This window comes from Anolis sagrei, chromosome X (genome assembly GCF_037176765.1).
Source record: "Anolis sagrei isolate rAnoSag1 chromosome X, rAnoSag1.mat, whole genome shotgun sequence".
NCBI lineage: Eukaryota > Metazoa > Chordata > Lepidosauria > Squamata > Dactyloidae > Anolis > Anolis sagrei.
In genome coordinates, this window is record NC_090034.1 from 88220926 (window position 1) to 88244170 (window position 23245).

A 23245-nucleotide genomic window follows, 5' to 3' on the forward strand; every position below is an offset into this window, starting at 1 on the left:
CACAGGTGCTGTTTATGAATTTTAAGTAATATTTATTTTACTTTTTTTTTTACAAAAAAAAATTACACATGTAGCTGGGAACATATATTCCATAGGAGGCTTGTGTGACAACATGATAAAGCTAAAGGTGTCAAGCAGAAGCAGCCACGGGAAATCCAGCCCAGTGGTTAGGCCAGTCAAGGAAAGCTGATTGTAGTACAGCATGTGTACAAAAAGAAACCATAAGAGGTCTCCTCAGAAGAGTGATTCAGGGTGCCTCGGCTGTCCTAGAGGGTAATAGGACATCATGCGGCAAAGTCAGCCTCACCAGCTGGGCTCCTCACATTGTGGTGTAATGGTATATAGCCAGAAGAACAACAGGGACCTGTGGAAGACATCAGCGTTTAGGTTCCATTACAATCCTTGATGATTTTGTTAGAGTTGTAGTGACTTCCAACCTCTGACGGGCCTAGAATCCCACACATCATCCCAGCTTATATGATGTTACACTACCTGGGGTCAGGACCCCTGGGGGGTCACGAGGTGGTGTGAAAGAGGTCACCAAAGACCATCAGAAACCACAGTATTTTCTGTTCATCGTGGGAGTTCTGCATAGGACTTTTGGCCCAATTGTATCATTGGTGGGATTCAGAATGCTCTTTGATTGTAGGTGAACTACAAATCCCAGCAACTAAAACTCCCAAATGACAAATTCAATTAGGAATTAATTGTGGGAGTTGGAGTCCAAAACACCTCAAGGGCTGAAGTTTGTCTGGTTCAAATCCGGGGAGCGGGGTGAGCTCCCATCTGTCAGCTCCAGCTTCTCATGTGGGGACATCAGAGAAGTCTCCCACAGGATGGTAAAACATAGAATCAAACCATCATTGAGTTGGAAGAGACCTCATAGGCCATCCAGTCCAACCTCCCTGCCAAGAAGCAGAAACATTGCATTCCAAGCACTCCCGACAGATGGCCATCCAGCCTCTGTTTAAAAGCCCCTAAAGAAGGAGTCTCCACCACATTCTGGGGCAGAGAGTTCCACTGCTGAACAGCAATCACAGTCAGGAAGATTTTCCTAATGTTCAGGTGGAATCTCCTATAGTTTGAAGCCATTGTTCCACATCCTAATCGCCAGGGCAGCAAAAAACAAGCTTGCTCCCTCCTCCCTATGACTTCCCCTCACATATTTATATATGGCCATCATGTCTCCTCTCAGCCTTCTCTTCTGAAGGCTAAACACACCCAGCTCTTTAAGCCGCTCCTCATACGGCTTGTTCCCCAGACCGTTAATCATTTTAGTCGCCCTCCTCTGGACACATTCAAGCTTGTCAACATCTCCCTTCAATAGAATTGGACACAGTATTCCAGGTGTGGTCTGACAAGGCAGAATAGAGGGACAGCATGACTTTCCTGGATCTAGACACTAGACTCTTATTTATGCAAGTCAAAATCCCATTGGCTTTTGTTGCCACCGCATGACATTGTTGGCTCATGTTTAACTTGTTGTTCATGGGGACTCCAAGATCTTTTTCACATGTAGTGCTGTCGGGTATCCCCTGGGTAATGTCTTTGCAGACAGCCAATTCTCTCACGGCAGAAGCAACTTGCAGTTTCTCAAATTGCTCCTGACATGCAAAAAAACTGGTATGGAAATGGAGAATCCAGGCTGCCAAAAGCCTTTGGGAATGTGTGCTTGGTCATTGTTTGATACTCCCAGACTACTCTTTCCAGAATAGGAAAACTCCAACAAGTCCCAGAAGCACTTTATTAGAAATTAAGATTGTTGGCACACTGCACTTACCCTATAATCCTTACATATCACCTGTCACATCAGCACTTTTAATCTGTACCCATTACTCTGGCCCGGCCCAGTTTTATTGTGTCCTGGTGTATTGTTTTATTGCTTGTTGTTTAATATTGCTTTAACTGTTTTTAATTTGCTTTAGGTTGTGTATTGTTATGTTGTGTTTTGAGGCCTTGGCCTTTGTAAGCCGCATTGAGTCCTTTGGGAGATGCTAGCGGGGTACAAATAAAGATAATAATAATAATAATAATAATAATAATAATAATAATAATAATACTCTTAGGCCACAAACAGCCTTTATACACAGACGTGGCCTTCTGCTAATTCCCGCTTTTTAAAATATGGACAATCACAGCCTAACAACATCTAGGCAAGAGGGTAAAATAACAACTTGCCTACTTGTTCCTCCCCAAATATGTCCTGCTAGAAGACAATGATGATTGGGAAAATGGAAGGAAAAAGGAAGAGGGGCCAACCAAGGGCAAGATGGATGGATGGCATTCTTGAAGTGACTGGCTTGACCTTGAAGGAGCTGGGGGTGGTGACGGCCAACAGGGAGCTCTGGCATGGGCTGGTCCATGAGGTCACGAAGAGTCGGAAACGACTGAATGAATGAACAACAACAAGAACTCACCGTGAGCATAAGAATGGCAAATCCGAACCAGGAGACACCCCAGGCATAGCTCTGTACGGCATGCTTAATGTGCTCAAAGCAGCCCTAAGGAAGGAAGGGAGAGCCAGTCAACTTTTGGGAAAGAGAAAATAATGGTGATGCTCTTGCCTCTGTATGGAACCCAAGAAACCTTATGTTCCCAGAAGGCAGTTCAAACCTTGCGAAGAAGTTCATCAATGACAGACAAACCCCAGGAAAGATGGAGAGGACCCAAGTACCTGTGTGTTGATGTAATCCACATGCCCCAGTCGGCATCCTTCCTCATTGATGATAATGAAGTTCCGATCCCGTTTGCAGCAGAAGAATGGCCAGGGAGCCACTATTTCAGGGTACCTGCTTCGAAAGACCGAGGTGTAGTTCACCCAATCCATGGGGTCATTGGTGCCACAGCACTGTTGCTAAGGGGGTGAGGACAAAAGAAGAGGGAACATAAACTAACAATGTCTACCTACAAGAGCTATTGCTAGAGCACTTCACCTTGTTTCATGTTGTTGTTGTTGTTATTATTATATATCTATATTTATTTATTAATTATTTACGTCATTTATATCCCAGCTTTCTCACCCCAATGGGGACTCAGAGCAGTTTACAAGTTATACATTATTTTATTAGCATAGTACAATAACAGTATTATATATTACTATATTGTACTATACCACTATACTGCAATATTATTAGTAATACTACATGTAATAATAATAATAATAATAATAATAATAATAATAACTTTATTTGTACCCCGCTACCATCTCCCCAAGGGACTCGGTGCGGCTTACATGAGGCGAAGCCCGAACAACACATCAATAAACAAAAGCGATCACAAATAATCAATACAAGACAGTTAAAATAAAACTCAAAAACAAAAAACACACAATAAGCCAAATGTAATAATTAAAATTTAAAATGCTGGGCATGAACAAGGTAGGGTAAACTAGGATAGGGTTTTCAAAGACAGATGAAATACAAAATATATAATTATTATATTATTATATTGTATTATTATTGGTATCATATTGTATTACAATATTATGATCAATATTATATGTACAAACAATACATTATAATTATTAGCATAGCACAATATTCGTATTATATATAACTATATTGTAGTATACCACTATACTGCAGCATTCTTAGTAATATTACATGTAATATATAATATACAATTATTATATCTTATTATTAGTAGTATTATATTGTATTACATGTAAGCCGCTCCGAGTCCCCATTGGGGAGATGGTGGTGGGGTAGAAATAAAGATTATTATTATTATTATTATTATTATTATTATTATTATATTATAAGATTATTATCAATCTATATTAATTATTATCATTATTATTATCTTATATTATTATTATAATAATATAAGATTATTATCAATATTATATGTATATACAATATATTATATTATTAGCACAGCGCAATATTAGTATTATATATAACTATACTGTTGCTGGATTATCTATATCCTGCTTTTTCCCTCACAAAAAAAGAATTAAAGCAGCTAACACCAAAAATCAAAATAATGAGTACGTTAAAACCTAAAGCATATAAACATTAAAATATAATTAAATATAAAAAGGTAAAGATTTCTCTTTGACATTAAGTCTAGTTGTGTCTGACTCTAGGGGGCTGATGTTCATTTCCATTTATAAGCCAAAGAGCCGGCGTTGTCCATATACACCTCCAAAGTCATGTGGTCAGCATGACTGCATAGAGCGCCATTACCTTCCTGCTGGAGCTGTACCTATTGATCTCACATTTGTAGGTTTTTGAACTGCTAGGTTAGAAGATGCTACGGCTAACAGCGGGAGCTCATCCTGCTTCCTGGATTCGAACCGCCAACCTTTGGGTCAGTAAGTTCAGCAGCTCATTGGTTTAACCCGCTGCCCAAATTAAATATAGGACTATTAAAAATGAATACTTACAATGAATAAAAGCATTAAAATCTATGAAACTACATAAAAAGCAGTTTCTCCTGGCTCAGTCTGTAAAGTTTCCTTCTTTAAAAGGTTGCCTGAAAAGTAAAGTTTTAGCCTGCTGTAGAAGGACAGAAGGGAGGAGTCCATTCTGGCTTCCCTAGGCAGGGAGTACCAGCAATGAGGGGCAGCCTTTAAGTAGGTCCTGTCTGCTATAGTGTTTGGGGTTGTGGGAACAACGCAGGAAGAAACCACTGCTCAGTAGCAAACTAAATATTGTGAATTTGGTACATGCAGCCTTGTAGTAGATGGTATTGGATTTTAACTGCCGTCATCCCTAGGGAGTATGATCAGTGATCATAAGCACTGCATCCCAATAAACATATGGAGGACCACATGTCACCACATCCCTGATGTAGGAGACAAGGAGTCCCTGGTGGCGCAATGCGTTAAACCAGTGGTTCTCAACCTGTGGGTCTCCAGATGTTTTGGCCTTCAACTCCCAGAAACCCTAACACTTGGTAAACAGGCTGGGATATCTGGGAGTTGTAGGCCACAACACTTGGGGACCCACAGGTTGAGAACCACTGGGTTAAACCCTTGTGCTGGCAGGATTGCTGACCGAAAGGTCGGCGGGAGTAGGGTGAGCTCCTGTTTGTCAGCTCCAGCTTCTCATGCAGGTACATGAGAGAAGCCTCCCACAGGATGGTAAAACACCACTGTGCAATGTCCTTGCAGATGGCCAATTCTCTCACTCCAGAAGTGACTTGCAGTTTCTCAAGCTGCTCCTGACATGAAAAAAAATGTAGGAGACTCTTGTCCTGGACCCTGGAGGGCCACCACTGCCAGTACCAAGAAGATAATACGAACATATCTAAATAGTCTTATGCTACACTATGTACAGTTACGAAGTAAGTACATATGCTGTCTTGCAATGTATCATTTCAATACTGGCCATGGCCCATAGAAACAGAATAAATACTTCCTTTCACTCATAGATGTGGGTGAAATGTCAGGAGAGAATGCTTCTGGAACATGGCCATACAGCCTGGAAAACTCACAGTAACCCAATACTTCCTTTTGTTTGTCCTGAATCTCCCTGCTTCTCATCTTCAGTAGATCATCTACTATCTGAGGAGGAGGAAACTCCCCTGTCCACTTTCTCACACCACACATAGTTTTATGCACATCAATCATGGCTCTGCTCACTTGTTGTTTTCTAAGCTGCCTGGAAATTTCCTTTATCATGAAATCAGAAGCTGCCCAAATGAGCCACAGTATGTTGGCCGGGATGATTTACCTCCATCATGAAGCGATTCCACATACGGGTGAGTTCCCGTCCTTGGTATGAATCAGCAGAGTAGTAGGACAACATCTGTTTGGTTATCAACCTGGAATTTGAAACTACCTGGGAGGGGAAAGGGGGAAAATGTTGGTCAGTGACATTCCTCAATTCACACATTTTACTAGACATTCCACATCCAGAGGCTCGAGTTATGAAAATACACGCAATCATTTTTGTCTGCATTACTTGCAGAGTTTCAGTTTACTAAAAATCAGAGTTAAGAATGTTACCCACTTTCCTTGAAACTATCACAGCACTGAGTGGAGGGGTAGGGAGATGAAAAACTAAAGTATTTCTAGGTTATGCTGGAACTGTTGGGTATCTAGATATCATTGGTGTAGAGTTCTTATCAAGCCCAATCCAACCTGGGTAATGGTAAAGGATGTCAGAAATATTAATATTTTTGTCGTGTCAGAAGCGACTTGAGAAACTGCAAGTTGCTTCTGGTGTGAGAGACTTGGTCATCTGCAAGGACGTTGCCCAGGGGACGCCCGGATGATTTGATGTTTTTATCATCCTTGTGGGTGGATTCTCTCATGTCCCCGCATGAGAAGCTGGAGCTGATAGAGGGAGCTCATCCACCTCTCCCCGGATTCGAACCTGCGACCTGTCGGTCTTCAAATATTAACTAGGTATTTTTAATTATAAAAATGTGAGTCAAGCACTGAAAGCATTAAATGGATACAATAACTCAGCAAAAGCTGCAGTTCAATATAAGCAGGTGTGTCTGTAGCTTAGTAGCTCTCTGTGAGAGCTCTCTGTGGGAGAAGGGCCTCAGTGTGTTCGTGGTCCTCAATATGAGAAGGCCTCAGTGTTAGTTTGCCTCAGTGGGAGGAAGGGGCCAGTTTGAGAGAGCCATCAATGTGAGAAAGCCTCAGTGGGAGAAAGGCCTCACTGTTAGTAGGCCTCAGTGTGAGGATGGCCTGGTGTGAGAAGCTTTGGTGAGAGAAGCCCTAGGTTAAAGCAACTGTGTGAAGCTCCAGTGTGAAGGCTGCTCTGTGTAAAAGGCTACTGTGTGTAAAAGGCTACTGTGTGAAGCTCCTGTGTAAGTTTATTGTGAGAAGAGGCTCTGTGAGAGCGAAGCCTTTTATCTGCATGAGAAAGAAGCCCAGCGTGGAAGCAAAGAAGGAAGTATAAAGAACTTTACTTGTGTTATGGAAACCTTGTTTTTGTAAATAGTGCAACCATATTATTTTGCTATTAAGAAAAGCCTCCTAAGGAAGAGATAACATTGGTCGGTGTGTTATTTGTTCTTTTTTGTTTTTTATTTATTTATTTAAAACTTTTATATCCCGATCTCCTCAACCTCTGTAGAGGGACTCAGACCGGCTTACAGTAAGGATGCAATGCTAATAGTACAATCTAAAAACATCATATAATAACGAGTTAAAATACATATCGATTAAAATGACAAATAAGCCAAATCACCAAGATAAAATCATGTCCAACTCAGTCTGTATGTGTGGTCAATAACTTTGTTCTGTAGCTGGTTTCAACCATTACTCGGGGAATGCTTCCTTCCATAGCCAGGATTTCACCAGCCTCCTGAAGGACAGGAGGGAGGGGGCAGATCTGATCTTAATCGGGAGAGAGTTCCATAGCCGAGGGGCCACCACAGAAAAGGCCCTGTCTCTCGTTCCCGCCAGACGCGATTGCGAAAGTGATTTTATCACTTTTGGCTACTGGTGCTGGGTCACGCTGCTGCTAATAAGCTACTTTGGTATACATTTATGAGGAGGGTCTTTTGTTAATAAGCCCTCTTGCCCAACAAATGATTGTGGACGTCTTAGTCCAAAATAGATAGAGATTTCCAATAGAATGAGCAAAACTGAACTCCATGTGAAATGAAGCCAGCAAACATTCAGCTGTTGTTGTAGGGGTAACTAGCCATCTTTGGCATTTAGGCAAGTGGATAAAATAATATTGTTTTCAAAAACTTTTCAAATTCTAGGCAAAGTGAACACTAAGCTCACATGCTATCACAGTATCCAAAAGTATGGGAAGCATGTGGTTCTCTAGGCGCTGTTAGACTGTAACTTTGATTGCCCTTGCTGTCTAGGGCTTATGGGAGTTTTTGTTTAGTTCAGCATTACTGTGAGAGATGGATATTCCTTATCCCTGGACTTACAAGTTGACAACTACTACAAAAAGAAAATACGAGAAGTCATCATACGGGAGAAACTGTTTTGACTCTGTATTCTGCAATAACAGTGTCATGCCAAGTAGAAGACATTGCTGGACTACAATAGCTTTCTCTGCTGACTTGATGGGAATGCATTCCAATAGGATCTGGAAGGCCCTACAGTCTCAATATCTGGTGTTACATGTTTAGCCTCCATGGAGAAAGGCTTGGTGAGGCTAAAATACCCTTCGAACAGGCCAGAACAGTCTTGCAGGTGGAAGTTTTAAGCAGGAAGACTTCCCAGCTCTGTACTTACAAAATCACGATGCGTGTAGGAGGTGATGCAAGAAGCGCACTCAAACAGGTAGACAATCAGGATGAGCACCAGATACTGCAGGGGAAGGAAAATAAATGTTAGTTCTACATGCTCCAAAAGCATGTTAAATAACAAATGCAATGGAAACACACAGTAGATTGAAAACATGCAACAAAGAAAGTGAAAGCAAAACCAAAGCTGTGGATTATATTTGTACCATTTTACTCGTTTTATTTTGATAATTGTATTTTTTATTTTTTTATTGGTTGAAATTTAATTGCATTTTTTTTGCAAATCTGATAAAAACTGAGTGTAAAAATAACTGAAAGATAACAGCAGCCTCCCAATCTTTCTGTCAGAATCCATTTTCAGGTCTGCAAGTTTTATGAGATGCGCAGCTTAATCTCATACAATTTTATTCAGCCACCCAAGTGATGCACAAAGTATTGGTGACATCAGCAACAAAGTATTGGTGACGCACAAAGTATTGGTGACATCAGGAGATTCAAGAGGACAGAACTGAGGGAAAAGAGGAACCAGCTGTATTTGGGGGGGGGGGGGGGTTGCTGTAAGTTTTTCGGGCTGTATGGCCATGTTCCAGAAGCATTCTCTCCTGATGTTTCGCCTGCATCTATGGCAGGCATCCTCAGAGGTTGTGAGGTCTGTTGGAAACTAGGAAAATTAGGTTTATAGATCTGTGGAGTGTCCCGGGTGGGAGAAAGAACTCTTGTCTGTTGGAGGTAGGTCTGAATGTAGCAATTGGCCACCTTGATTAGCATTTAATGGCCTAGTAGTTTTCAAGCTCTGGCTTCTTACTGTCTGGGAATCCTTTATTGAGAGGTGATTAGCTGTCCTTGATTGTTTTTTGTCAGGAGTTCAACTGTTTTTGAATGTTGTTCTTTATTTACTGTTATGATTTTAGAGTATTTTAATACTGGTAGCTAGTATTTTTGGAACCACTAGCAGATGAGGGATTTAGAGCTATGGCATCAATTTAACCATAGGTAATCCAGCCCTACTGTGAACCAGAGTCACAGATACCACAACTACCAACAATTTCCCAACATATTTTGTTCTGTCCGGAGGAGCTCACAGATGGGGAAAGATACCCAATGTACCCCTCTTATTCAATGTACCCCTTCCAACCCCCTAAAAGAGAAGGAAGCAGAGAGGGAGGCACTGATGAAAGGCTCCAGATGAAGAAGACAGTGTTCAAAAGAGTCCGTTCTTCCTCCTTGCTTTACTCACCAACAACACCATGAGGCGGTTGCCATTCACGAGGCTGATGATGCCAAAGACACAGACGCAGAAGAAACAAAACCCAGTGAAAATGGAGATCCAGGCACCTGCATAGACGTCATCCTTGCCTGACACTCCCATGATGGGGTACACTTTGTATGGATCGGCTGTTACCCAGACAGACTCAGCGTAAAGGGCCAGGCCTGCGAGCTGTAGGAACAGGGGTAATGTTATTACATACTTATACCACACAAGGATCATTTCAATTCACCCAAACCTTTCCCAGCCAAGTGCTCTTCAGATGTGCTATCCACCTGACGGGAGATGATAAACGTTGTAGTCTGACAAATCTGCAGGGGAAAAAGGCTCACCTAGCCCAGCACCAACTCTTGGACATACATTCTTGGCGACTACATTTCCCAAAATTCTTCCAGTCAGTATAGACACTATTCATGCTTGGCAGGTGGATGGCACGCCACTGTCACAATCCAACAAAAAGATAGCATTTTCAGTCTCTGCCTGGTCCTGCTTACTCGTTGGAAGCAACTTTCCGGAAGACCTTTCCAGCATTTGCAAAAGCCATGAACTGAACCAACGACCTTTGTCAAGTATGACACATGCTGTACCTCATGCCCCAGCTTCTTAAACTCTGGGCTCTTCCAGACAGTGCCAAAACTTGAGTTTAATACATAGGACAAAAAAAACAAACACACAAACAAAACCCCAGGACCTTAGAGCTGGTCCCCACACAGACCTATGAGTCCCGAGATTTCTTCCCCCACCATCCTCACAGGTGTCCTCTGTCTCGGAACAAGATGGAGGGTGGATGGGGGACATCCGGTGAAAATTTAATTTTAAAATTAAATTTTCTTTATGCACTGAACTTTATATATTAACATAGGTAAAGGTTTCCCCTGACATTAAGTCTAGTCGTGTCCGACTCTGGGGGTTGGTGCTCATCTCCATTTCTAAGCTGAAGAGCTTGAGTTGTTCATAGACACCTCCAAGGTCATGTGGCTGGCATGACTGCATGGAGTGCAGTTACCTTCCCACAGAAGCGATACCTATTGATCTACTCACATTTGTATGTTTTCGATCTGCTAGGTTGGCAGAAGCAGGGGCTAACAGCAGGAGCTCACCCCACTCCCCAGATTCCAACTCTTAACCTTTTGGTCAGCAAGTTCAGCAGCTCAGCAATTTGACACACTATGCCACCAGGGCGCCCTGGAGAGCTGGTAGGTAAAGGTAAAGGTTTTCCCTTGACATTAAGTCTAGTTGTGTCCAACTCTGGGGGGTGGTGCTCATTTCCATTTCAAAGCTGTAGAGCCAGCATTGTGTCTTCAAGTGTCTTCAAGATGGGTTAGGTGATAGCTCCCATAATGCTACAGGCCCGTGGGATGCTGGATGTTGTAGTCTAACATACCAAGAGGTGAACAGGTTGGGACAGGTTATTATACAAATACTGTAAATTTAGCATTCTTACCATGATAATAACATTGCCCAGCACTAATATTGTCACAACAAAAGTCGAGCCCTTTGCCGCCATGTTTCCAGGAAATATTCCTTTTATGGGCTGCTAGGATTCTGCAGGAGAGGAGGAAAAAAAAGAGAATAAATTGAACAAAATCAGGATTCATTCTATCAGGTCCAAAGATTATGGGTCCCCCCCGCTTTCCCATCTAATTTGGAGTGGAAGACATCTGTGCAAGCAGCAACTTCTGTTCTAACATCCATCTCCCACAACTTGAAGAGGAATGATCAATCACTTGAGTCTTAAGCCAGAGATCACTTTTGCCAATTTAGATCATGCAGCTCTTAGCAGCACGGCCTTTACAGTGTTGTCTCTGCTATTTATGAAACACGTTCCACCCAGAAGACCATATTATAAATGCTTTTAGGATAGAATAGTTTGTTTTACAACCTGTTTAATGTTATGCTCCTATTGTAGATCCTGGTTTTCTAATATACAACTGTTTTACCATTATGAATGATGTAAAGCAGTGTTTCTCAGCCTTCCTAATGCCACAACCCCTTAATACAATTCCTTATGTTGTGGTGACCCCCCCAACCATACAATTATTTTCATTGCTACTTCATAACAGTCATTTTGCTACTGTTATGAATTGTAATGTAAATATCTGATATGCAGGATGGATTTTCATTCACTGGACCAAATTTGGCACAAAATATCCGATACACCCAAGTTTGAATACTGGTGGGATTGGGGGGGGGGGTATTGGTTTTGTCATTTGGGAGTTATAGTTGCTGGGATTTATAGTTCACCTACAATCAAAGAGCATTCTGAAGACCACCAATGACGGAATTGAACCAATTTTGGCACACAGATCTCCCATGACCAACAGAAAATACTGGAAGGGTTTGGTGCGCGTTGACCTTGAGTTTTGGAGTTGTACAACCAGAGAGCACTGTGGACTCAATGATAGATCTGGACCAAACTTGGCACGGATACTCAATATGCCCAAATGCGAATACTGGTGGAGTTTGAGTTAAAGAGGCCTTGACATTTGGGAGTTGTAGTTGCTGGGATTTATCGTTCATCTACAATCAAAGAGCATTCTGAACCTCACAACAATAAATATGAGCCAAACTTCTTACACAGAACTTCCATGACCAACAGAAAATACTGTGTTTTCTGATGGTCTTTGCCGACCCCTCTGACACCCCCTCATGAACCCCCCCCCAGGGTCCCGACCCCCAGGTTGAGAAATGCTAATTTAAGGCTTGGCTTAGAAGCAACATGTCACATGTCAACACATTTTTAACTAGTAATTGATCCAAAATTTGAACAAGTTGCATTTTGGATGATAGCTTTCCAAATTCATTAGCCAGCAAAGCCAGAAAGATTCTGGAAGCTGTTCTCCAAAATGTAACTTTTCTAGGCTTTGACCCAAGGATGGCATCTTAGAAAAGACTTTTATAAACAGGTATATTCTAAGGCTCAATGGACCATCCAAACCAACTGTTCAAGTACTGTTGAAGAGAGAAGTGGTTGGATTGTTCTTTGGCTATCCCTGTGTTTCTCAAACGTGTCCCCAAGCAGATATTCTTGCCCAGCTTGTTCCAGGAAGAACAGGTTTAACTTGTGGCAGCATTGCTAAGATTCCTGGGTGTCCCCATTGCACCATTCAGGGTAACATTTGAAAGGGGAGGAGAGTGAATGCCCTAAAACTCAACTCATTCTGCAAACTACACATTCCTATGTCTTATCTTTGGCACAATATGAGTTTTTTTAAAATTTCAAGGTACAAAGCAGACCAGTAGTATCTAGTGCAGAATTTCTCAACTTGGGGGTCAGGACCCCTGGGAGGGTCACGAGGGGGTGTCAGAGGGATCGCCAAAGACCACCAGAAAACATAGTATCTTCTGTTGATCATGAGGGTTCTGTGTGGGAAGCTTGGGATTCAGAATATTCTTTGAATGTAAGTGAACTATAAATCCCAGCAACCACAACTGCCAAGTGTCAAAGTCTATTTTCCCCAAACTCCACCAGTGTTCACATTTGGGCATATTGAGTATTTGTGTCTAGTTTGGTCCAGATCCATCACTGTTTAAGTCCACAGTGCTCTCTGGATGTAGGTGAACTACGACTCCCAAACGCAAGGTCAATGCCCACCAGATCCTTCCAGTATTTTCTGTTGGTCATGGAAGTTCTGTGTGCCAAGTTTGGTTCAATTCCATCATTGGTGGAATTCATAATGCTCTTTGATTGTAGATGAACTATAAATCCCAGCAACTACAACTCCCAAATGACAAAATCAACCCCCCCCCCCCCCAAGCCCACCAGTATTCAAATTTGGGTGTATTGGGTATTTGTGCCAAATTTGGTCCAGTGAATGAAAATACATCCTGCATATAAGATACTTACATTACGATTCACAATAGTAGCAAAATTACAGTTATGAAGTAGCAACGAAAATAATTTTATAGTTGGGGGTCACCACGACATGAGAACTGCATTTAAGGGGTCATGGCATTGAGAAACACTGATCTAATGCAAGCCTGACTGTCCATGAAGGCAAAGAAGTAGTCCTGAATAGGAAGCTATTTACTCAAATAGACAGCTTGTCACAGCCACTAAAAATACCTTGCCATTTGTTTAGCATGTTGTCATTTATGTAAGAATTTGTAGGTATGTTCCACTTGCCTTGTTTTTATGGTTTGGGGTTGTTATTTGGCATTCTGATCTGCCTTTTACTGGTATTAGCTACCCTGAGCATCATTTGGTGGTAGAGAGTAGGGTACGAATCTAACAAACATAACGTCATTTCCGAATGACAGATTGTTACTATAATTTATTATTCTCATCAGTATGCTACCTTTTCACAAATGTCACCCAGGTGGTGCACATGACAATGTAAATAAGAACAATACTTAAAAATAGTAAAATAGTGAAAACTCAAGCCCCGAACAAGCCGTGCCCCATCTTAGCAGGATCTGCCTTTCTGACCGAGGTAATGAAGATTACTTATATACTCGAGTATAAGCCGACTCAAATATAAGCCGAGGCACCTAATTTTACCACAAAAAACTGGGAAAACGTATTGACTCGAGCATAAGCCGAGGGTGGGAAATGCAGCAGCTACTGGTAAATTTTGAAAATAAAAATAGATACCAATAAAATTACCTTAATTGAGGCATCAGTAGGTTAAATGTTTTTGAATATTTACATAAAAGTTAAATTTAAGATAAGACTGTCCAACTCTGATTAAATCATTATTCTAACCTTCAACAATGTATATGTGCTAACGTATCCTTTCAACATTCGCCGTAGCCTCCAACAATTCTTCCTCTGTACATGAGGCAGGGCATAGTGGACAAGCGTACAAATGCGTAGTTGTCTGTTCTGCTCCACAGTCACACAAGGTATGGGATTCTTTTAGGTAGTGCCATTTTGCCAGGTTGTCTTTTGATCTGCCCACTCCGCTTCTGAGTCTGTTCAGGGACTTCCAAGTTGCCTATTCTTGGTTTACCCCTGGAGGAAGACCCGTTGGGGGGGGGGGGGGGGGGGGATCCAGTTGGGGTTTCCTGGTTTAGCTGCTCAGAGGGATACCCTTGCTGTTGCTGGGGGGATGCCAAGAGGAGTGGTAGTTCTCATAAAGCTTTTCCTTGATTTGAGTCTACTGGGAGGAGGCTGTTAGCCATGGAGTGGATGGCGTTCACAGTGTTCAGCCTTATTTCTCTCACATTTAGCAGCAACTTCCCAACAATTGGGGGACACGGAAAGAGCCTCCTCAAAGACTGAGTAAATATAGTCGGGCGTCCCCCGGGCAACGTTTCTTGTAAACGGCTAATCTTTCCAAACATTTAAAAACATTTTAAAAGCATTGCTTTTAAACATTTGGGAAGGGTGTGAGAAAGAAGGACTGGAAACGTGAAAACATTGGAATGGGAAAGGGTGGCTGAAAAAGTGGAAATGTAGGTGGAAAAGGGGCGGCTGGAAAAGTTGGACAGATTGAGGTGGGAAGGGGGCAACTGGGGAAGGGAGAATGACTAAGGTATGAAAGGGGGCTGGAAACTAGGAAAGGCATGTAGTCGGGAGGGGGGGGCTCGGGGGGCTTCAGCCCCCTCCCCCCAAAATTCTCATGGTGGTTCGTGAAAAGGCCTTACTGGTGCATTATTTAAACTATTATGTTTATTCATATCATGATCTGATCACCATACTCAATATATCCCCTATGCATGGGGGTATTGGGGTAATGATACAAAAGGTTTGCTAGGGTAGACCCTCTTTCACTCAGACTCAGCCCCCCGAAACTCAGCCCCCCCCAAAACCCCCCCTGAAAAAAATTCAGCCCCCCCCCCCCCCCCCCCCCGAAACGAAATCCTGGCTACGGGCCTGGTTGGGAGGGAAAGGGTTACTCTTTTTTCTGGGTTGTTGTTGGTTTTTCGGACTGTATGACCATGTTCTAGAGGTATTATTTGCTTATGTTTTCCCTGCATCTATGGCAGGCATGCTCAGAGGTTGTGAGGTCTGTTGGAAACTAGGAAAATTGGATTTATCTATCTGTGGAAAGTCCAGTGTGAGATGCTAAACCAGTGGTTCGCAACCTTGCTAATGCTGTGACCTCTTAATTATTATTATTTTATTATTTTATTATTATTATTAACTTTATTTATACCCAGCTAACATCTCCCGAAGGACTCGATGCGGCTTACAAAGGCCAAGGCCGCCAACAAAACAACAACATAACAATACAGCAATAAAACTCATAAAGCAAACAATAAACATCAAGCAAAAAATAAAACACTAAAAACAATGACACCATGACGCATTTAAAACCTAAGGCCGGGCCAATGTAGTGAACAAAATTTTAAACCCCCCTACCCAATTCTCCCTGAGCATTCTTCAGTGCACTGAATGTGAGAACGGCATAACAAGAGGAAAGCTGGGTCAGAGCAAAGGCTATGCAATCCAGCCTTCAATTCACACAACAAACAACTGTTTGCCCGCAGAAAGTCCACAGGCAGGACATGAGTAAAATATCGCCTCTGTTATAAGCAACATTCTTGGAAATTTCAACATATATTTTTTTTAAAAGATAATGCATTGGGGAATAGCGGAATTGCCACCTAACCAGAAAAGCCAGTCTGAGTTGATCTTGTGCCTCTAACAGTACAGATTGTATCTGAAGAAAACCAGCAGGCAGACAGGAATATAACAGTGCATCCAGCTACTTTTGAAGGCACAGCTACAGTGCCTATTTTGAACATTGGTAGCTACCAGAACACCCTTTATGTCAGTGGTTCCAAACCTTTTTCTACCAGCGACCACTTTGACCAGGGACCACTCTTCAACATTAGTACCAAAAGGGTTAAGAATATTTTTTTTCGTCAACTTTAGATCCAGTTTGGTTATTTGGGGTGCCGATACCCAAAACTGCATTGGATAGACCCCATCAGCTCTAGTTTCTGATACAGAACATATGCCATCCAGTAATCGCCACCTGCTCGTCCACAGAAAACCATATTTAATCATCTAGAGCTGATGTGGTAGTAATAATCTTTCGTGGTAGTCAGCCTCTCCCCTCCTGTCATCCCCGTTTGCTTTGGCACTATAAGAGGGTTGTACGAGACCAGTTGTTCTCGCTGCCATGTGGTTTCAAAGTTGCTCTCGCTGCTGGTGTAGTAATGTTGAGGCCGCAGACCATATTTTTGTTCTGGTGGTCCACGAACCACAGGTTGGGAACCACTGCTTTATATGATACACATAGGTGCAAATATGGCTTATGCTTATTTTTGGCAGGAGTATAAGGGGCTATCAAGCCTGGTGAATGGGAGGTGATTATTGCTGCTGCTTACCGGATTGGAGGAGCCCCCGGTAGTGCAATGGGTTAAACCCTTGTGCCGGCAGGACTGAAGACCAGCAGGTCAGAGTTTCGAATCCAGAGAGAGCATAGATGAGCTCCCCCTGTCAGCTCCAGCTCCCCATGTGGGGGCATAAGAGAAGCCTCCCATAAGGATGGTAAAACATCAAAATATCAGGGCGTCCCCTGGGCAACGCCCTTGCAGATGGCCAATTCTCTCACACCAGAAGCAACTTTCAAGTCGCTCCTGACACCAAAAAAACAAACAAAAAAACCCTGGTTTGGAGGGGAAAAGCCATTCAGAAAATGGAAGACTGGCTTGTCTAGGCTGCAGGGGGAAAAGAAATGAGGTTGCCCTCTATCTGGAAGCACACCCTTGTTTCTTCTTCCTTCTCATGTTAATGTAAGGTATTGACATTTTTTGATTGGTCTTTGCTTGGGAACTGGGAAGCCCTGACCCTTGAGCACTTGAGCTAGAGGTCAGCTGTGACCAGCAGTGCTGTAGAATTCAAAGAGACACGAATGGAGGGCAAAAGGGAGAAACCTACCAAGAGGAAAGCACGTCAAGCCAACCCTGTCCAGGACCGCTTTCTATGTGGAAACCAATGTCCTCACTGTGGAACAACATGCGGGTCAAGAATAGGGCTCTACAGTCACCTACGTATCCACTGCCTAAACACTACACTTGGAAGGCCATCATACTCGGACAATGAGGGATCGCTTAAGTAAGTAAGTAAGAACTCTTTGCTTGCAAAACCAGGTGTAACAGAAATAAAATCAGAGAGAAAGAGGACTAAATTGAACAGCAATCAAATTAATGTGTTGAACATGAAGAGCTACTTCCCAAGAAGTTACCTTTAGACTCCATACCTGAAAGCCAATCTGGGTTGTTCAAGATTGGTATCCAGTTAATTCAATGCCTCTAGTAGCCTCCAAAACTTAAGCCATAATAAACCTACAAGTCTTTAAAGCCCTTTAAAGCCCTATAAGTCTTTAAAGCCCTATAAGGCGAGTCCAAATTGTTTTGCCACCCAGATCAGAGGACAAAATGAAAAACCGCCTTCTACCCATAGAAACTAATTATATTTGTAGTTCTATTTTATTTCAACTGCAGTGCCTGGAGAACATCCTCCACCAGAACCAAGAGCGCCACGTTTGCACAAATAGTGTAATGGACTGGGTCTTGGGAGACTTTCAAGGTTGGCAGGTCTCAGAACTGGAGAGGATTCCTCTATATTTCACTTGTGTGAAGAGAATTTCAGCAAGTGTTGGCTGTCATGCAATCAGATCAATACCAACTCCTGCTTCTAAACAACCATTAAAGGCATAGGAGCCCTTCTTTAATTTCAATCTGACATCCCTAGATAGAATCATATCTATCCCACATAGGATCAGAGAGTTGGAAGAGACTTTGTGGGCCATCCAGTCCAACCACCTGTCAAGAAGAAGGAAAATCGCTTTCAAAGCACTCCTGACAGATGGTCATCCAGCCTCTGCTAAAAGCCTCCAAAGAAAGAGCCTCCACCACACTCCAAGGCAGAGAGTTCCACTGCTGAACAGCTCTCACAGTTAGGAAGTTCTTCCTAATGTTGAGGTGGAACCTCCCACTGAAGCCCATACTGAGTGGTCACCCTGTTGTAGAGTGTTGCCCTTTTGGCTTTTCCTAGAAGGACATCTGTATTTGGAGCAACAGTGCTACATAGTACCAACACAGATGTGGACAGAGCCCCTGCGAGAGGCTTTGCCCCAACATCACCCACCTCGGGGCCCCAACTCACCAGTGAGCTCCTCTCCGGTCAGCCACAATCCGTTCTGCAAGGATCCTAGCCATCTCAGGACTGCCCTTATATACATTTACCCTGGCAAAGGGTTGGGGAGGAGGAGTGATGGGGTCAGAAAACTGGACTGGATTTTCTGGACTGGGAGCTGGAAAGACTGGCATAGGTGATGTGACCGCTTCCTGGTTTCTCAACTATGATGCCCCTCCTAGGTCAATCGAACCAAGCTTCAGTACTATGTTATTCTAGCGGGGTCCATAGGAATAACAGCAGAAGGGAAAAGATGACAAATATCTTCCCCATAAGCATTTTTTATGGTGCCTGTAAGGCAAGAATGCAAAAAGATGTGAACAGGGGGTTGTACAAAATTCATGAAAAGTTCCTTTCCCCTCATACTTGCTTATTGTGCTTGTTTCTAATTAGCACTTTTTCATACTTTATCTAATTTTATTTATCTAATTTTAAACTATGAATTATACATTGTATAGCTCATAATGGTTATAGTAACTATGAGGTATTTTAATGTTGGTTGTGGTAGACACATCTTTAGTGATATGCACAACTCAAGTTTGACAGGCAAAAACGTATGTTTAAAAACATGGCCCATATCTTAAGTGTCAATCCCAACAAGAGTAGAACCATTCAACCAATTGGATTTGCCTTTGTGTTGACTCTTGATTCAACCACTGCATCAGTGCTTTGCTTTAGTTGGGGCTATGGATAGGATTCCTGTCCAAGCCAATGTTTTTCAACCTGGGGGTCAGACCCAGACCCTGGAGTGGGGGGGGGGGGGATTCAGAGGGGTAACCAAATATGCGTTTTCCCTCTGAAGGTCTTAGGAACCCCTTTGGCAAAGAAAGCTGTAGATCTCTCCACCTGTCCTTCTCTTCCTTTTTGGTGTTGGTTAACTACAACTCTCGGAATTCAAAAACAACTCCATCGGTATTAAATGTTGACCATGTAGGTAGTGTGCTAAGTTTGGTGCAGGTCCAATGTAGCCTGGGTTCATAGTGCTCTTTGATTATAGCTTAACTAGAAATACCAGCAACTACAACTCCCAAATGTCAAGGTCTCTTTCCCCCAAACTTCACCAGTGTTCAGATCTGGGCATATTGAGAGTCCAGATCCATCATTGTTTGAGTCTTCAATGCTCTCTGGATGAAGGGGAACTACAACTCCAAAACTCAAAGCCAATGCCCACCAAATCCTTTCAGTATTTTCTGTTGGTAATGGGAGTTATATGTGTCAAGTCTGGTACAATTCCATCGTTGTTGGAGTTCAGAATGCTCTTTGATTGTTAGGTGAACTATAAATCCCAGCAACAACTCCCAAATGACAAAATTAATCCCCGTCCCCCAACCCCACCAGTATTCAAATTTGGGCGTATTGGGTCCAATGAATGAAAATCCATCCTGCATATCAGATATTTATCTTACAATTCATAACAGTAGCAAAATTATAGTTATGAAGTAGCAACGAAAAAAAAAATTATGGTTAGGTGTCACCACAACATCAGGAAGTATATTAAGGGGTCACGGCATTAGGAAGGTTGAGAACCACTATTTTAGATGGTAGTGCTCTGGATTTCTATATTTCAGTCAAATCTATTAAAACTGATGTGATTCAACTCCGTCATTGCTAATTTAAGACTCATTTATTTCGGTGGGTATATTCTGAGAAGGATTAAGTCTGGAGCCAAACCATTCATCTGTAATGGCCAAATAAGGGCCTAATCCTAAAGGCACTCATGAGAAATAAATGTATTCAGGATTATTATCTTCAGTTGTGGGGCAACATTTTTTAAAGTACAGTGTACCTTCTTGAAAGTGAAATGTAAAACAATAAAAACCACATGATATGTATTTTAAGGTGTCTGAAGATGATAAATGAGGAAAAACAAGCAAATGTCATTAAATTCAGGCACCAATTAAAACCAGACATATTATGGAAGCAAATAATTTTAAACTGTTTCAAAAAGCTAATTCAAAACCTAACAAATCTCAGTATACAACTGCCTCTATAACAAGAAAGGGCCACTAAAGTCATTTCATTGAAATGACAAACTGGTTGAAAGGTGGAAGCAGCAGATAACATACCTGTCAAAGCATCCCAGTTTTGCAGGGAAGTCCCAATTAATCCAATTACAGTAGAGTCTCGCTTATCTGACATCAATGGGCCGGCAGAATGTTGGATAAATGAAAATGTCAAATAATACAGTCTCCTACTGATACCTGTCCAACATGGCGCTAGCACCTAGAATACTAACAACAGAGACTCAAAGGGTTACGGCAAGGCAGCCCAGCAGGAAGTGCCTGGATGTGGAAGAGGAGTGTGGAAATCACAGAGGGAAGGAGCGAGGACACTTCCGTTTCTGGTCCTGCCTCTTCTCCCCCTTTCTTCCCTTCTTTTTCACTTATTGGGAATGGAGAGAGAGTTGGGGAGCACTGCTTTAATTGAAGGGGAAATGCTGGAGGAAAAAGGGGCGTCAAATAAGAGCATTGGATAAGACAGAATGTCGGATAAGCAAGACTCTACTGTACCTGTATTTCATCGCATAATAGTCTCCATCACAAAATAGTCCTACTCCATTTTTGGATCCCTATTTTGGGACCCAAAAACATCCCTGATTTACCGGTAGGCAGCCTCCCTGCTGTAAACACCCATCCACTTGCCCACCCACTCAGCCACCCACCCATTCACTTATTCATCCTCCTATCTATTCACTTACCCATCCATCCAAAGACCCAATTGCCCACTTCACTCACTTTCCCATTTACTCACTCACTCGGATGCCCATCCATCTACTGCCTTCCAGGAACGCCTCCTGAAGTGGCAAGATACAATAAAGAGGAATCTTCACTCCTCTAAGGTGGCGATATGCACTGCAAAAAAAAGCCAACTTTGCACATATTGTATCTGTGGATTCATGTCCAGCTGAGCTGTTTCATAATGGTGGGGGATTTAACCCAGGTGCCCTCTCTTCTGAACCCACTGTTGGAATCACTTTGGATCTTTGGATGGATGTGCAAGTGAGTGAATGGGTGGGTGGATCTTTTCGCTGATGGATGGGTGAGTGAGGTATGCTTAATGGGCCTAGCAAGTGGCAAAGCTCTTCAGGGTGGGGAATGCTGGAGAGCGTTTACATTTCATAGGTTGCCTTCCTCCATGCCATGTTCTTGTCGGAACTACTGAGCTGACCATGAATAGGAGTAAACAGAGCATGGAAACAGAGCTACAGGAAGGCATTTTTCTGTGAATGAGAAGTTGGAGTGTGATTGGTGGAAAGTTAAAGACTATCTAAGGAAAACCACCCTTACTCGATGTGAATTTAGAGGTCAACAAATTGATGAGGAAGCGTTTGCGTATGTGAGTGAGATGCATGACAATGGCTGCATTATATCCTATGAGATGTTGCAAATCAAAGCATAGGAGGTAGCATATTATGTGAGGAATCCATAAACACAACATTCCCTCAACTCAGTTTAAGGCAAGTCATGCTGGGTTATAAGGTTCATGTGATGACACAACTTGTCTGTGCAAATGAGAACCACACTGTGCCAAAAGCTGCCACCTTATTACACTGAGATGGTGGAAAGCTTTCATTGCTTTGTCTTGCGTATGTGGAAGGACACACCATATCCCTGTTCTCAAATTTGTAATACTGACCTGAGCGCTATGTTCTTTGATATGCCCCCCCCCCCAAAAGCACTATTACCCCAAAAAATTACTCTGATAATCCAGTATCACCATGAGAGCCAGTGGTCATAGGGAAGATTGTGGTGCACTGTAATGCTTGTCATTGCAGCCGATGGAAGGAATTCACCACCTTACATCATTTTCAAGAGGAAAACAATGCCTAAGGGAGTACAGTTTCCCTGTGGGTTTCATGTATGGGTGCAGGCAAACGGTCTGATGCACAGAATTTATGGTGGATTGGGTTAAAACTGTGGAACAGACCAAATGTGCTATGGAAACAGTGATCTCTGCTGGTTTTGGACAGTTTCCGAAGTCACATTGTGAAGGAAGTGAATAATAATAATAATAATAATAATAATACACTTTATTTATATTCTGCTTTATCTCCCCGGAGGGACACAGAGCAGAATACAATACACATATGAGGCAAACTAAGTGCTGGCTTTAGCCTATAAATCCCTCAACGGTTCTGGTCCAGCTTCTCTATCTGAATGTATCTCTCTATATGAGCCAGTTAGAGCATTAAGATTGGCTGAGGATGTCCTAGTCTTGGTCCCGCTCCTTTACAGGTGTGACTGGTGGGGACGAGAGACATGGCCTTCTCAGTGGTGGCCTCTCGGCTATGGAACTCCCTCCCCAGTGAAATCAGATCAGCCACCTCTCTCCTGATATTTAGGAAACTACTTAAATTGTGGCTTTTCAAACAAGCAGTCAGGGAGTGAGAAGTAGTCTAGATAACTCTGGGATTGGTCCAATGTCCAATGTTTTATGTTTGTCTGTGGCCAAAGTTTTATAGTTTATTGTTTTTAATCTATTGTTATATTTGATTTTAGTTCTGTGGTGCATTTTACATTTTGTGAGGCATTGAATTTTGCCATTTACTTTGTTGCGAACTGCTTTGAGTCCCCCTAGGGGGGTTGAGGTATATAATTGAAATAAATAAACATTCAATGCCTTTTTACACACATGGTGAACAATGACATACAACACAGACAAAGGTAAAGGCCTTCCTCTTTTTCCATCTCCAGCATCTGGAGACGATGTTC

The 23245-nt window shown here is 42.4% G+C and overlaps 1 protein-coding gene across 1 annotated transcript; it reads right to left on the reverse strand.

Annotated features, from left to right (window-relative positions):
* Nucleotides 1–80: 80 nt before the first annotated feature.
* Nucleotides 81–18537, reverse strand: UPK1A (uroplakin 1A). The gene is made up of 8 exons (XM_060786463.2): nucleotides 18504–18537; nucleotides 10884–10984; nucleotides 9410–9610; nucleotides 8162–8236; nucleotides 5679–5786; nucleotides 2675–2854; nucleotides 2418–2501; nucleotides 81–364 (listed from the first exon to the last, which is right to left on the reverse strand). The coding sequence occupies exons 2-8, from the start codon at nucleotides 10944–10946 to the stop codon at nucleotides 320–322; spliced, it is 756 nt and encodes a 251-aa protein (XP_060642446.1). The 5' UTR covers nucleotides 10947–10984; nucleotides 18504–18537; the 3' UTR covers nucleotides 81–319.
* Between the last annotated feature and the right edge of the window lie 4708 nt (nucleotides 18538–23245).